This window comes from Nannobrachium achirus (genome assembly GCF_963921795.1).
Source record: "Nannobrachium achirus genome assembly, chromosome: 4".
Taxonomy (NCBI): domain Eukaryota; kingdom Metazoa; phylum Chordata; class Actinopteri; order Myctophiformes; family Myctophidae; genus Nannobrachium; species Nannobrachium achirus.
The window spans coordinates 24,204,226-24,216,251 of record NC_137813.1 but is presented as its reverse complement, the minus strand read 5'-3'; the positions used below and the strand labels follow the sequence as shown (position 1 = coordinate 24,216,251).

General features: G+C 43.7%; 1 protein-coding gene across 1 annotated transcript in view; it reads right to left on the bottom strand.

Annotated features, from left to right (window-relative positions):
• mgat5b (alpha-1,6-mannosylglycoprotein 6-beta-N-acetylglucosaminyltransferase B) overlaps positions 1 to 11,725 on the bottom strand; it is a gene marked incomplete at both ends in the record, with an annotated part of 105,370 nt that extends 93,645 nt beyond the window's left edge. The window contains 2 exons of the mRNA XM_080723738.1: positions 9,780 to 9,892; positions 11,658 to 11,725. Coding sequence (XP_080579864.1) covers positions 9,780 to 9,892; positions 11,658 to 11,725 — 181 coding nt within the window. The remainder of the gene's footprint in view (positions 1 to 9,779; positions 9,893 to 11,657) is intronic.
• Positions 11,726 to 12,026: the final 301 nt, after the last annotated feature.

Sequence of the window (12,026 nt, the reverse complement as noted above, 5' to 3'; positions counted from 1 at the left end):
ACTTGTGTGGCCACACAAGGTATTGCCAGGCTACAGACATACCCAGCCAGCCACATAGCCAGCCAGCCAGCCAGCCAGCCAGCCAGCCAGCCACAGACATACCTGTCTATTGGGAGCGCTTTCACCGCTCCAAAAATAGCTCTCAGCGCAGCACTGAGTGCCGCGCTGCAAGCTTGTAGATCTGCTATTTTTGAAAAATCTTGAAAATTTCTTTGAATATTTCAAATCCTTCTAAGGTTTTTTGAAAAACCTATGTTTCTATGTCAGTGGTGCTCAAACCTTTTCATGTGAAGGACGCCCAAAATTATATGTATTTGGCCACGGAACCAGATCTCAAAATATTTAGTTCCAGGGACCCCCCAGAAGCAAAATCTGAGTTACAAATGTTCGCTTAAAAAATACATATATTGAAAGATTTGCACACATTATCACAAGTTTAAAAAAATAGCAGATCTACAAGCTCACAGCGCGGCACTCGGTGCCGTGCTGTGAGCTTGTTTATCTGCTATTTTTCAATAGCTAAAGTATAAAGTAATTAAGGCCCTTCACCTTGGGCCCTAGTAACTCAGTCCCAGTTCCCCCCCCCCTAGTGACGCCCCTGGCTTTTATTGCAAGACAGTTCCTGGCACAGCTGCAGAGGCAAAGCTCGCCCCGCTGTGTGTCCTGCACCACTGGATCTGATTCTGCTCCCGCCACAGCGCCCACGTCCGCGTGATGTATTTATTACCTGGATGAAAAATCACCCAATTTGTTAAACAGCAGGGGCACGTGCCTTGAACTGATGAAGTGAATCCATTACTTCCATGTGAGACAAAATCAATGTATGCCAAAGGAGGGTTCATGTCTGAGAATGAGAGAGAGAGAGAGAGAGAGAGAGAGAGAGAGAGAGAGAGAGAGAGAGAGAGAGAGAGAGAGAGAGAGAGAGAAGAGGATGGCGGGAGCTACTGTACCATGTCTGACCCAACAACATTTGGGGACCAATTAAGCAAGGCACTGCTTATTCAGTCTCATTCATACATGCAAAAGAAGCCCATTTCAACATCTCCCACAGGTGATGTGCAGGTGTTGAAGAGGACCTGCTGTCTTCACAGCATGGGGGAAGCATTGCACCGTTACAGCATAATGGAGCATGCTGGGCTGTGTGATTTAAAAATGTCGGCCTTTAAGGCCATTTCCTGTTGTATGCAACAAGCCTAACATCATCCGCTTTTTAAAAAAAAGCAATGTCCCTCACACACCGTGGGTCAGTACAGTACCTGAGCCATAGTTTGAGTGACATTTGACACAAGACTGTGGACAAAGACATTTGAATATTACATTATAGGCTTGCAAATGAAGATGTGAAGCCACATTTGCATTACGGCGCAAGTAAGAGAAATCAAAAGTCAGTCAAGGCATTGCCTTCGGACACAATGCATTTTTATTGTAATTTTGCGCATATAAAATATAAGTAGCCAAACTGGTTTGTTTATTTATAATGATCAAAATCACTATGATTTATCGCTGTAGTTGTCCACCGCGGAAGCACATTTAATTTCCTCATTTACTCAATGCGAACAGACCGGCTGACAGGAGGGGAGCAGACGGGGGGGGGGGGCAGCACAGGGGGGCACACAAAGACAGACAGATCAAAGATCAAATAGGAAGCAACCGTTTGGAGCTGCCGTTTTATCCCCACCCTTCTAGACCTTGGAATGCACAGGATATCTTCTAGCCTAGTATGTGTCTGAACACTGCTGAACAGCCTGTAAACCTGCAAAGCTAATTCCCATGAGGGCAATAAATTAATCAATCGCTCCATGTAGGAAGTTATAGACTAAACACTGAATGCAAAATGCATTACAATAGTATGTGAAAATGAGGTGCCTGTGACAGTTACTCCATTTATGTTCCTATCGCAAAATTATTGATTGGAGGAATATCAAAGGCATGTTTTGGGGTGGGATTGTACAGCATGTTTTAACCACTTAAGCCCCACGGTATATACTTATTGGCAAGAAATATTGACATATTTGAAAATAGGGACACTATGTCACAAGTGGTTAAAATACACACACCTGAGGGCCATGGTGGCCTGATGATAGCAAATGTCATCTTCCACAATAGCATTTATATTCTGCTCTAGTTTTCCCCGTGAAAACCCTGGGGGTCAGACCTCTCCATCTCACCTGTCACAAGGCTACATCTCTCCCTCCCCCTCTCTGTCTATCCATCCTAGGCTTTCACTCCCAATCCAAATATTCATTAAGGGACTGGTTGATTGAGATTGAGTTGCCCTCTCCTCCCGGGCGCCCATGGGGGAGATGTCAGATGCAGACCCTATTAGAGCAGACAACCTCTGTCACGTATCCCCTCTAAGGCGGCGGCCCCTTATTGTGTCTGACAGCCCGGAAAAGGAGGAAACTATCTGCGCTAATTTTACTATCTGAGCTTCTCGGCAGCTTCAATTAAAGTCTGCCTCTTCCCTCCAGTTGTCTGCCTTTTCCCCTGCTCCTATACCGATCCCAACGCCCCGCCATAGTACACAGCCTACACACAAACAAACACAATGGGTTGGCTTCGACCGGGTAGCATAGACGTGAAACACAGCAGAGACCCAGGTTTAATTGATTGATTGATTAAATACTTTGTACAGTTTGCAAAAGGTACAGAGATACACTTATACAATAATGTTAAAAGGATAACACAAAAAGATCAGATGGCATGTTATGACATGCTCATATATGGGCATTCCCAGATCACACTTGCAAATTAATTACGTCCTTGTCCGTTCTATGCCCATATATGGAGATCCCTGTCCCGATGTCATCAATATTAAGCATCATATTTGGTAATGCCCATAAATGGGCATGTTCTGCCAATCTCAACAGGCACTGTTGAGATTGGTTAACTGGTCCGATATACATCACTGGTCAGATAGCCAAGAATTGGCACAACCTTGCCCTTTAGGGCGAGGTCGCATGTCGCCCTGAGGCGTCTTACTAGTAGTAGAATGAATTCATCCTCATGTTTGTGCCAAATCTGAGGGGGATGAGATCAGTGGAGCTCCTTCTGGTGTTGTGGGCGTTTCTCACTCTTTTGAAGTAGTCCAGGTGATCAATTGTATTTGCCAGCATGGGAAGCCAAGTGAGCAATTAAATGGTAGAAGCGCCTGTTCAATAGGGAGGGGAACTGGGGGAGATAGCAGGAACCTCTGCATGCTTCCTGATGAAACTGCTCACTGAAGGTGACAAGAAACAGCTGGTGACTCCATTTAGAAAGCTTTATGTGGGTACACAGGGCTTGGTATAGTGACAGTGACCACAGTACACGTGGGGATTTGTCATAAAATGAAGAGAAAATGTTGAAAAACAGTCAGCTTAGGTGGTTCGGGCATCTAGTACGGATGCCTCCCGAGCACCTTCCTAGGAAGGTCCTCGATGCACGTCCCACTGGGAAGAGACCCCGTGGCAGACCAAAGACCAGATGGAAGGATTATATCTCCACACTTGCCTGGGAACGCCTCGGTATACTCCCGGAGGGAGTGGAGGAAGTTGCTCAGTATAAGGAACTGTTACCCCCGCGACCCAATTCCAGCGGTTGAAGATGGATGGATAGATGGATGTTATCTTTTTTTTTAATTAGGCCAAGTACAGCAGAGCTGTAAACCATGTTTACATTTAGTGTCTGATTTGGGCTGTTGTAAATCCAGTGAGAATAGAAAAAACTCCCAGCCACCGGCACAGCGAGGAAAGGCTGACTCAGGCACAGCGTGCAAAGTCTGCTGATGTAGTATCCATATTATATGTGCACGGCACGCAATTCCAATCCCATTCCTATAGTATGTCAAAATGTGGTATTGTGGCGAGCACTTTGTTTTTAGAATCACAGCACGCAACAATTTGCCAGGACAGCAGGCTGTCACTTTGATTTTGCCTTTTTTCAACACTATCCATTTTGAGAGCATTGCAGCATGAAAATATAATGAGCAGAGGGACTGGTGTATCCCCTTTAAAAACTTCTGCATGCAAAAACAACATAGTAAGAAAGATTCTACTTTCCCTGAATAAATAATGAGTCTGGGTTAACGTACCAACGTACATTATGTCTACCTCTACATAATTGAGGACGTTTGATCAATAGTATCTCTGCTCTACACAGTGTTGGCAGGGAGAGGTCTTGCATTGCAGTTAGAATCATCCGCTGAATCAATCAGGGCTTTGATAAATAGATACCGCACAATCAGTCATGCTAATTCCCAGTCAAGGCTGTGCCATGATAATGCACAGCAGCAGAATCTCTCAGAAAATGTCTCACACTTCCAATAATCTTCGGTTTTGATTCATATTTAGATAACTGTGTGTCAAGACAAGTGTGTGTGTGTGTGTGTGTGTGTGTGCGTGCGTGCGTGCGTGCGTGCGTGCGTGCGTGCGTGCGTGCGTACTGTAATGATTAAGCACCATCATATGCAATAGCTTTACTGTAATGGACTATGAACAGAAACTATTACAATTTAGAATGCAGTACCTAATTTGCCACTGGCATTCAGACAATTTAATCAATTGAGCGTTCTTTGTACTACATAAAGCAATGTACTATTAATGCAATCCAATATTGGCAATTGCACCCTATGGCAACAAAATAACATAACTTGACCTCAATAAAAATGAAAGTTATGTGTAAAAGAAATCTAAGATATAAATGATAAAACAGTATAAGAAGAAAGGATTGGAAGAATGGAAATTCCCAATTCGAAATCCGTTGAAGCTAATTTTTTCATACTGTCTTACTTTAAACAGACTGACAGAGTGACTGACTGAGTCATGCACACTCAAAGGCTGTCCAAAAGAATGATAACCGTGACAATAACTAAAATACATCCTTTTATAAATGGTTTTAACTCAAGCAAGTCCACACCACAAGTCCATGTAGTTCAATTTGTATACTTGCAAGAGTTATGGGGGTACTATAATCAAAAACAATACTGTAATCAATACAATGTCTACAGCCTGAATTACATTTAGTCATAAGACAGTGGAGTGTACAAATTAAGTATCAGTGATGGCTGCCACACAATTCAAGACTGTGATCTCTCGCTCTCACTGCCAGGCAGCGACAGAAGCACCATCTCATCCGTTTCAATCACACCTCTGCCGTGTTAAGCACATGGCGTGTGAAGTCACCAGAAGAGTCGTCTTCCTGCAGGTGAAAACTCACTCTCATCTATTCTAGACGAGAGTACCAGAGTACCTTTGTGTCTGTCGGATTACTTCTCCCATTTTTCATTCAAATGAACTCCTGACAATACTCACTGCCGAAATGTCACATCTTGACTCTGACCCGTGACATAAATTTCTCTGTTTTATGCATCAGGTAGTGAAGACTGCTGAGCCGTGAAATAAAAAACCTCCATCAGTGTCTGTCAAAAAAAGCCTGGTGCATACGAAGTGTGAGTGCGACGCACCGTCATTCCAGTCAGTGATGGATTAAAACCGTGTGGAATGAACAGGTTTTTGACTCAGGATAAAACATCCAACGGTCCAGCCATTGAACAAGCAGTGTTTCCTTCATTATTTTCTCAAAAAGAAAAAACTGAAAAGATAAAACTCACAATATACAGTTCAAGCGATAATAGAACCACTCTGTCTTGACCTTTTAAGAGGAAGCGTTGCATTTTCTGCAGCAATATAGAACAATAAGGTCACCAAAGAACAGAGCAGACAAGTTCGTGAATTATTAGCACTCATGTGGCTTGAGTCTCTCATAGGCTCCATGGACTTAATATCAGCAGCACAGTACACATGGCCGTGTGTACCACCATCAACATCCATCAGTGGCATTTAACTCAAAAGCTCTACCTCAGGACAAACACAAAGACGGGAGGGCATCGATGGCTGGCCAGATAGTTTGTCATCCACATAATCACAACGCCCCCGGACTCTTAGGCAGACTGTACACTTCTGGAGCTCTTTTTTTTTTTTTTACATTTCTGCTACAATGTTGAGGAACCATAATGCAGTGCATACTATAGTGCATCAGAATCTAGCTTCTGGATCAGAATCTAGCTTCTGGATCATCTACACTATCTATCTATGAATCATACAATTAGGACCAAGAACTGAAAAGACATACCTGGCTGCCTGTACACTGCGTCAGGAGAAGGTAGTACAACAGACAACATAGTGTCTTTTTGCTCCGCAGAGCTCCAATGTTTAGTCTAAGACAACTACACACTACACGTTTTCCTCTACACACAGAGGCCACTGTTGACAGAGGGACAGCTCTGTGGAGGTGCTCTTCAAAGGTCTGATTAGAAAGCCACTATACACTTCTGGAGCCTTGGAGATAGAGAGGATCAAAAGGCTCACCATTTCAAGCTTCACAAACCCCCAGGAAACACTCGCTCTCTCTTACCCATGTCTCTTTCTTCCACCCCACATCATTAGTTTCCCGTACCTTCAAAAGACAGGTAATGAAGTAAATGCATGAATTATAATCACAGATTAAATACCGAGTATAGACCACCCTAATGTGGTAGTAGCTGAATAATATGAGCCTGTAGATACTCAACTAGGACACTGGTTGTTTGGTGCTAAAGCACTGAGTATGGGAAACCAAAGTGTTCCTAATCTGTCTTGTGGATGGTGTATGGCAAGGGTGCCCGACCTGAGGTCCATGGATACTGATAGCCCACGATGCCAGTCTGCAATAAAATGAGTTTTATTTGATATATCATTTTCACGACTGTTATACTGTAGCACAGTATGGATAGAAAATCCCCGTTACGCAAGTTTAAAAAGTAAAATTCTATATACATTGTGAGTACAAAATGAATAGGTCTTCATATGTAATTGGATTATTTCAAATGGCGACCATATCAACTTCTCCCAGTAAAGTTTTCAAATAATTGTAGTGATCCGAGATGTAGTGGAGTAGAAGGAAAAGTACTGGAAATTGTCAATACTCAAGTAAAGTGCAAATACCTCGAAATTGTACTTAAGTACTATACTTAGTTACTTTACACCGCTGGGATACGGTGTTTCAAAGTTCAAATTGTGAATGCCGCTCAGTAGAATGAAAGCAAATGCAGCCTCACGTAAACACACTGGCACACACACACACACACACACACACACACACACACAGAGGCTGTGAGTTTACCGAGGCTGGCTCTCCTTGGTTGGTGTTTAATGAGCTGGAGGGCAGATGCCTCCCCTAGACTGCAGCCTGAGAGCGGTTAATTAATCAGACAGTTCTCCTGACTCCACTCTCTCGCTCGCTCTCTCTCCCCCCATCCACAGTCAGCCTCTCTCCACCTCTCCACTTTTCTCCCCCTGTACTGTACCTTGCCACACCCCGTCTCCCCTCCCCGTCTCTTTTCCTCCACATTCAGCCTCCCTAACGTCTCTACCACACCCCTCAACAGCTCTATTTATACATCAGTTATATCTCTACCTCTATTGTGTGTCCCCCCATATCTCCTTATCTCTCTCACTCCCATTTACATCTGCATCTGTACATCTTTTGCATTTGTGTGCCACACAGTGAAAATGCATTATATGAAGATGCTTCACTTATGGATATAATCTTGCTTGGATGGAAGCGGGGGACAGGGGTTGCATGTTTCAAACATAGTCTCCACGATTGATGACACACTATGGTATGTACTGTTTTACAGCTACTGTAGATAAATGTGACCCTAACATAGAACTGAAGGGCATCTGTGTGAAAACTAGCGTGTGCACGCACGCACGCACGCACACACGTGCGTGCGTATCGTGCGTATCGTGCGTATCGTGGAGATTTCGTCCTCTGTCATGCACTGGGATCAATTCACCTTTTATTTGCAGAGCTGCATATCCGGTACCACTTAAACCCTCTATAATTGGTAAAAGGTACTTAAAATATACGTACTTGATAGTCTTTTTTCACTCTCTATCAAATGTCTTTGCCAAAAAATAGCCGATCTACAAGCTCACAACGCGTCGCGATGCGACTGCTATTTTTTGGCAAATGTTCCACCCCAAGATAATGGATTTTGATTATGGCGATAATATCGTAAATCGCGATTTCTTTTGTCACAATAATCGTGATATGAAATTGTCATATCGTCCCATCCCTAACACACACACACAGAAAGAGAGAGAGAGAGAGAGAGAGAGAGAGAGAGAGAGAGAAGAGAAATTTAACTCACTGATGGATTTGGACAGGGTGCAGTACACAGGTAGTTGGCACATACCAGCTGGTAAATGGTTCGACGAGGATAGGGCAGAGTCAACACCGTGCCAGGCTCTGATAAAAAGGTGAGTGACAACGAGCCCACAAGCTAACATTGACTCTTCCAAATGGCTTGAGCTAGCAGACTTTATGTGCAGAGTCATACAACACAAACACAGAGAGCGTGCCGGGAAAGCCAATAAGACTTTTCTTGCCGATCATACCGCTGCAATAGAATGGCGTTCTTTGTCTTGTCACCGCTTTGGGCAATTTACATTTCTTAGCAAGCATTAGCATGTATAGAATTACAGTTACGTGCCAATGTTAATGCTACTACAGTACTAGAATATTACGACTGATTTGGAACAATCAGCAGGGTCATTTGTTTGTGCAATGCAAGTGGAAGCCTCCTGGGACCATGAGGAGAACAGGCTTACAGGATGGTTAAGGCTTCATTTGACAGAAAGAAGAAAGAAACACCAACATGCCCCCCTCCTCCCACTCAATATTTAATCACATACCATGCACACTAGTGGCACATTACACTTTGCTTATCAAGACTGACACACAAACATAATTATGCACACTGGGTACAGTAAATGTACATACAGTAAGTACATGTAAAATATGTATTTACCGTGAATACATACAGTACTGCGCAGTGAGCACACATACAGTACATAGATGGATGATATTTAGAAATAGGAACCACACTCACAGCACAAATGGTTTATGTATAGCCTTTTTGAGAGGTGCTAACAGCTCAAAAAGGATATAAAGGCTTTGACTTTGTGTGTAGGTCCCTATGTCCCTATACAGTATGTCCCTATGTACAGTATGCAGTACCAACAGCTCACATGAGACTAAGGTCATAGAGAGTACGCAGAGACCGACATCACCACAGCTGATGTCACGGAGAAAACGGCCCATACAAGGAGATATGCATGTGTGTTGTATTTGATATCATGCGAAGTGAGCGTGAGCACGAGCACCGCTCACTTGAAAATCACAAAACCACTACTGAGCCACTGCCTTGTACTGATGTTTTATTTTTAAACTACATTTTTACACTGAATGCACTGACACATGCTTCAGGTACTTGATTTTTTTAAACAACATTTGCGCCAGCTCACGAATGGGATCCCTCCCCGACAAGCCCAACAAAAACAAAAAAACAAAAAGTATTTCATCAAGCAGTGGCTTCCGCTCCCCAGCCGTACCGTTCCAAGGACTCTGAATATGTAAAGTGTACTTCATGAGTTCAAGGATGTCAGAGTGTATAGTGCTCCATTTATGGGAGGCGGGAACACGCCAGTGGTGGCCCAGCAAAGTGCCAATGGACAGGAGGAGAGAGGAGAGGAGAGGAGAGGAGGAGTAGGGCAGTGCCAATGCCTCCCCCCTTGAAGAAAGCGCTCCTGATGAGCCAACTGAGGGAGTCTGTCAGCCAGCTGACAGCAATCACAGGAGTCCCGCCACGCTCCCAGCATGCTCTCTGCCTGTTCATTACCAGTGCAGCGCACAGCCACTGTTGTCAGAGGCTGCCGTGTGGCACTGACATACGGGGCCACGGCACACAGGCTTACCTTCGGCTCGTATGGTGAACGGGGACTCTCCGGGTCGCTTGGCCGAGAACTGGCCCCCCAGGGAGGTCATTAGGAAGCACAGGCTGAAGAAGCCAATCCCTGCCACGAAGATCCTGCAGGGAGGGTGGGGGACACAAGATAACCAGAGGCAGGGTAAGAACTCATGGGCAGGGTGGGACGGATGAGAGGGGGGCAGTGTATGTAAAGCATACACTGCCCCTGAGTTAAGGCATAACATTGAGGGGAAAAGAGTAAAGTAAGACAGTGTATGTGCTGCAAGTTCACTTCACATAAAGCAATTTGAGATGAACAGCTCCCTGTGCCTAGTTGTATGAGTGCAGTATTGATGTTTATATTGTGCACCCATCAAACCACACAAATTCACTGTGCGCTCCCGTTTGACTGTGCCATCTTAGATGAACCATTATGTGAATTGAGTTTTTTTTTGTGTTATGTTGTGTTCAGTGAGCAAACAGCCAAAGACAAAAGCATTAAGCTACAGATCAATGACTATAATTCTTGAGAGTGCTGTGAATGCCTAACAAACATTATTTTTTTCGTGTTTGTTTGTTTTTGTTTCCCCATTATAGGCTTTTGAAATGAATGCTTTGCACTGATGGGATTGAAAAAATGTAGATGGCTCGTTAGTGAGCTCCAAATATCCTGCCGAGAACATGTAAATGTTTGCTTTCAAAGCATCCTTCAACACAGCAGAAATGACTGGCTTGTCATTTTGATACATTCACACAGCCAAGCTCACTTCACTATAGCTTTGTGTTGAGGATGCATAATGGCAACTTCTCTACCTTGCTAGAGCCTAAAAAACCCTGGCCTTTTCAAAAACAGATTTATTCTTCGGGAAAGGAGTTAGTGCCTGAGAGCACTGTCGCAACATATTACTGTCTAATATCTGGGCTAATGGTGAGAAGTCTGGCTTCGGTGCCCAGGAAGGCATGAAGACTGTCTGTGAGAAACATACAACAGTATACACACAATCCTTCTCTTGCTCTATCCACTCACTCACTCACAGCAGTGGTTTTCAACATTTTTCATATCAACATCCATCATTTATTCTGCATTTGAGCCACAGACAACCATTTCATGAGATTTAGCCTCTCAGACCCAAAACTTGTGAATATTTTGTTGTCAATTTTGTCCACAATTCCTCCATGCCATATTGATGTTGGTAGATATGAGAGATAACAGGCAAACGTTGATCAAAAGAACAATTCTTCTACTTTCTCTAATTGTGTAGATTGTGTAAAAATCATTTTAAAGAGATAAAGATCTATAAGGGTACATTTGGTTACCAACTCTCCATCATTTAGCTGGGGACCACCTGGAACCCCCTCAACGACCACTGGTGGTTCCTGGACCACTGGTTGAGAACCACTGGTCTATGAGCAAGTCTCTCACCCACTTAGTCTACGCATAATGTCAGTTCAGGAAATATCAAAGATGAAATGGCTTTGAAGCACTTGGGACAAAATAACAACAATACAACTTCGAATATAGTTCGTCACTGGCATGGCAAAAAATAGGCTAACTCAAAGTTTTCATGAGTCTTTGTTTTCCCAATATAATGGCACATCTGGTGGTAAAACTTTTAACTGTGCAAACATAATGATTTCATAATGATCTGTCTGTTCTAATCAGCAGTACTGCCTGCTGTTTCTTAGTTTAGAGCGATTGAATTAGTCGATCACGATATTGTATTTTTAAACTCAATTGAAACCTATAAGGCTACTTTGGGCTACTGGACAATTAAATGAATGACAACAATGAAACGTGCTCTCTTAAATGGCATTATGACGAGTTAAAACTCCACGACATCGACGAGCTGCGTTCCATGCCAATTGTGTTCGCATCTCCGCTTACCTGAACGGTTTTAACGTCAGAAGACATCGTCTCACCATAATGGAAAAGTCGGCGTTCGTTGTGATCATTTCCCACACATAAAGAAAGCACCGCGTTTCCAAGACATTGTGTGTCTCACACACACACACACGGCGTTCTGACTGAAAGCCCGTGTTGTTGTCCAGAAGACCCACAACTTCCGAGTCCTGAGAATGACGGCGGCGGCAGGTGCGTTGAATGAATACCACAACTTCAGACTGTTATTCTCCACCGAGCACCGCACATATACCACTGAAGTAAAGATAGCAAGAGATTCACAGATTCGCGCTACCACTGTACTACGGAGTGTAAATTAGGCTTTAGCTGTGCGCGAGGGGGGAATCCTGCTGC